The following is a 3,846-nucleotide window of genomic DNA, read 5'->3' on the forward strand; positions in this document are numbered from 1 at the left end:
GGTGCCTCCTCCCGCCCTTGAGGGCCCTGATGGGGAGCCCGTGCCTCCGGCTCCTGGCTCCTAGGGCGGCGCCCAGAGCACAGGTACCGCGCCGCCGCGCACCCCGAGTCGCGGAGGCGGGATGGGGCGAAGGTCCCGGAGGGCGAGGATGGTGGCCCTCCCGGCTCGCGACGCCCCTCCTCCGCCCTCAGCTCCGGGCTGGATCCTGACCCACCGCTTACCAGCTGTCCGGCCCGGGCCGAGGTCCTGAAATTTTCTGTGCCTCGATTTCCTTACCTGTGAAACGGGGATAACAGTACCTACTCTGTAAATACGCGTCGAGCCTTTAACACACGGTGCAAGTCATTTCTACTCGTGTGGTTGGCTTTTGCGGAGAAGCGCTAAGTACTCAGGAACTGTAACCCCTTCCACAGAGAGGGAAATGGAGGCTTCAAGTGGAGTCAGAATAAGCATGTCTTTGCGCAATTAATAAACGATTGAGCGATTATTCTGGATTAGGAACTGGAAAAGGATGAGTACGCCAAGACTCCTACTCCTTGGAAGTCTCAGTTCATTTGTTAATTCATTTGTTAAGTCTTTATTGAGGTCTTGTTAGATAAGGGAATAGTGTTGGAGACAGAGGTAGCAGGAGGGAAAGAGCCAGACTGCCCAGGCCCTGCCCTGCCCGAGCTCTTGTTTAGTGGGGTGGACAGGTGAACCCGTGCTTCACCACATTTTGGTCAAGCACAGACCACATATACGACACCGGTGATCCTGTAAGGTTACAGTGGAGTTACCCCACCCAGTTGTACCATTTTTAAATTTTTTTTTTTTTTCTGACTTGGAGTCTCACTCTGTTGCCCAGGCTGGAACGCCGTGGCACGCTCACGGATGCCCCAGCGTCTAACTGGTTGGGCTCTGGCGATCCTTCTGCCTCAGCCTTCCAAGGAGCTGGAACTACAGCTGTGCACTCCCACCCCTGGCTAATTTTTTATTTATTGTAGAGACAAGGTCTCGCCAAGTTGCCCGTGCTGGTCTCAAACCCACAGGCTCAGGCAGTCCACTCGCCTCAGCCTCCCAAAGTGCTGGGATTGCAGGCTGAGCCTGGCCTCGAAATCTTTTTACTATGCCTTTCAGTGTTTAGATACACACATGTGAACCACTGTGGTACCATTGCCTGCAGTACTCAATACAGCCACATGCTATGCAAGTTTGTAGCCAAGAGTAACAGGCCAGGCCATCCAGGATTGTATACAGTAATGCTGTGATGGCACAATGATGGGATGGCCTGACAAAGCATTTCTCATAACACGTGTCCCTGTCATTAGGTGACGCTTGACTGTACGTTACTGTGTATTAAGGGCTGTCATAGGGCATGTACGGTGTGCTGTGGGATGCCTGTTGCAGACCTTGAAGAGCCTAGGAACCCTTCCCAGAGGAGGTGACATCTAAGCTGAGATCTGCCATGGGTATTAGGGACAGGGAGTGAGTGTCCCAGCCAGAGAGGAGTCATGTTGGAAGACCCAGAGGAGAAAGAAAATTCCTGTATGTGTTTAGGAAAGCCTGGAGGAGGTGTGCAGAGATCAGAGATGCACGGAGCGTGGGGGGTGGACTGGAGTGAGGTGAGACTCGAGGCAGGAAAACCAGCTGGGAGGTGAATGCGGTGGTGGAGAGAGGAGGTGATGGATTGGCAGGGCAGAGGCAGCCAAGCTGGGACCCGCCCCCAGTCAGAATGCAGCTGAGTTTGCGTAGCAGGCCCTCTCTGTTTTTCCCGTGGTAATGGATCCTGTCTTGATCCTTAGTGTGGTTGCAGCTATAGCGTCAGGCGCCCTTTGAGGTCAGGGCAGTACAGCACCATCTCTGACGTCACTGTGCAATCTGGAAGGGCCGCAGTGTCCCTTCCCTCAAGGGCTGCTGAGCGGGTGGTGGGCCGATGGCTCCTGGTCTGCAGTGGAGCAGTGGCTGGAGCAGTTATCCTTGGTGGAGTAACCAGGTGAGTAATTTGCTGATGGTGAGTAGGGATTCGGGGTGGAAGTGGAAGCACAGGGTGGCTGAGGGGAAAGGGCTCTTAGGGACCACACCTAGTCAGGCTTTACACATGGAGAAACTGAGGCTGCAAAGAGGGAACGTGCAGATGGCTTGCCCTGCCACAGAGCAGTTCGCTATTTTATTGGTAGGAGCCTTTCAGAAAGACTGATTTGACCTCAACTGGTAGCTGTGCATTGTTTGTGTACAGTTTTTCTCTCCAATCTCAAAAATTTTTTTGAAAGTTTGTTTGAATTAAACCCAAATAAGTTCCACACATCACAGTTGGTTCATACGTTTCTTAGGTTACTTTAACCTTTTGTACTCAGATATCCCCTCTGAGGGGACATGGTAAATGTAGCAAACCACTCGGATACCCCTTTTCAAGGGACATAAGAGGTTGCTAGAGATTATACAGGACAAACTTATGCAAGCACAGAATTTTCAAAATTGTTTGTGTCCTTCACATTTTTCATTCAAATTGCATGAAAAAGCAAATAAAGAAATGGAATATGTACTTGAGATAAAGATCGATCGGTTGAGAAGTGGTTTTCAGGAATCTTGAGTGTGTCCTTTCACATCTTTGAGCAACAAATTGGACAATAAATTACTTATTACTGTGGAAGGAAGAAAACGAGACTCTGATCAAATAGAAAAACACCAGGTGGAAGATGTCAAACAAATTACTATCGCACACATGTACCAATGAACCTGCAATGCATGTTGGTGACTGTTTCACATGTTACCACATTAGAAAAATACAAGGTACAACGTTTTGATTTTTTTGGTCATAGATAAGTTTCTCAGTGTCTAAAAGTCCATTGTAAGTGACATAACATTACAATAAAATAATTAGTTTCAACGCTATACTATTTCATATGAAGTAATTTGCTTTTCACTGTTATGTAAAGTGGTCAAGTTGCTGATAGGGGATCTGTGAGATGTCTCTGATGCAAAGGGTTAAATCTACAAAGAGACAGAGATGCGGACTCTCTTTCCTTCCTCCTTGTTTTGTGATTGAAGAAACTCAAGTCCTTTGTCCTGTGGTTGCCACAGTCTGGATTTGCAGACTGCATACTGTGCTGATGTTTAACATGTCCCTCTGTTCCCTGTATTTCCTACAAACAGGAGTTGCTTGATCAGATTCAGATTGAGGGCAGGGTGGCAGAATATTTCAATGGGTGTTTAGAACTTTCATGAATTACTGTTGTCTATTAGAGATGTCAACAACAGTTGATTACCATTACCTAGGTGCATTGTTTCATTAGAGTTGCAAAATTTTAATTTTTTTTTTAAGTCACGGTCACACTCTGTTGCTTAGCTGGAGTGCAATGGCACGATCATGGTTCACCACAGCCTAGATTCCTGGGCTCAGGCACTCCTTCTGCCTCAGCCTCCTCCTGAGTAGCTGGAACTACACGCGTGCACCACCTCAACCTGCTAATTTTTGTATTTTTTGTAGAGATGGGATTGTAGGCTGGTCTTGAACTCCAGGGCTCAGGCAGTCCTCCCATTTCAGCCTCCCAAAGTTCTGGGATTACAGGTGTGAGCCACAGTGCCCGACCAGAATTGTAGTATTTTATTAGCTCAACTGTAAAGAAAAACTTGCCCAGCCGGGCTTGGTGGCTCAGTCTGTAATCCTGCGCTTTGGGAGGCTGAGGTGAGCAGACTGCCTTAGCCTGCAGGCTCGAGACCCATCTGGGCAACTTGGCGAGACCTCATCTCTACAATAAATAAAAAACTTAGCCAGGCGTGGTAACGCACGCCTGTAGTTCCAGCTACTCGGAAGGCTGAGGCGGGAGGATCGCCAGAGCCCCGCAGGTCGAGGCTGCAGTGGCTGGG

The 3,846-nt window shown here is 48.9% G+C and overlaps 1 protein-coding gene across 2 annotated transcripts in view; it reads left to right on the top strand.

Annotated features, from left to right (window-relative positions):
- The first annotated feature begins 5 nt into the window (after positions 1-5).
- LOC103274413 (cytochrome c oxidase assembly protein COX15 homolog) overlaps positions 6-3,846 on the top strand; it is a 15,458-nt gene continuing 11,617 nt past the window's right edge. For both annotated transcript variants that reach the window (XM_008071866.2, XM_021719497.1), the window contains exons 1-2: positions 6-83; positions 1,782-1,972. In XM_008071866.2, coding sequence (XP_008070057.1) covers positions 30-83; positions 1,782-1,972 — 245 coding nt within the window. In that variant the 5' untranslated portion in view covers positions 6-29. The remainder of the gene's footprint in view (positions 84-1,781; positions 1,973-3,846) is intronic.

The sequence above is a fragment of the Carlito syrichta genome, unplaced genomic scaffold (genome assembly GCF_000164805.1).
Source record: "Carlito syrichta isolate Samal-C Ts95f unplaced genomic scaffold, Tarsius_syrichta-2.0.1 Scaffold314770, whole genome shotgun sequence".
In the NCBI taxonomy this organism is placed as follows: domain Eukaryota; kingdom Metazoa; phylum Chordata; class Mammalia; order Primates; family Tarsiidae; genus Carlito; species Carlito syrichta.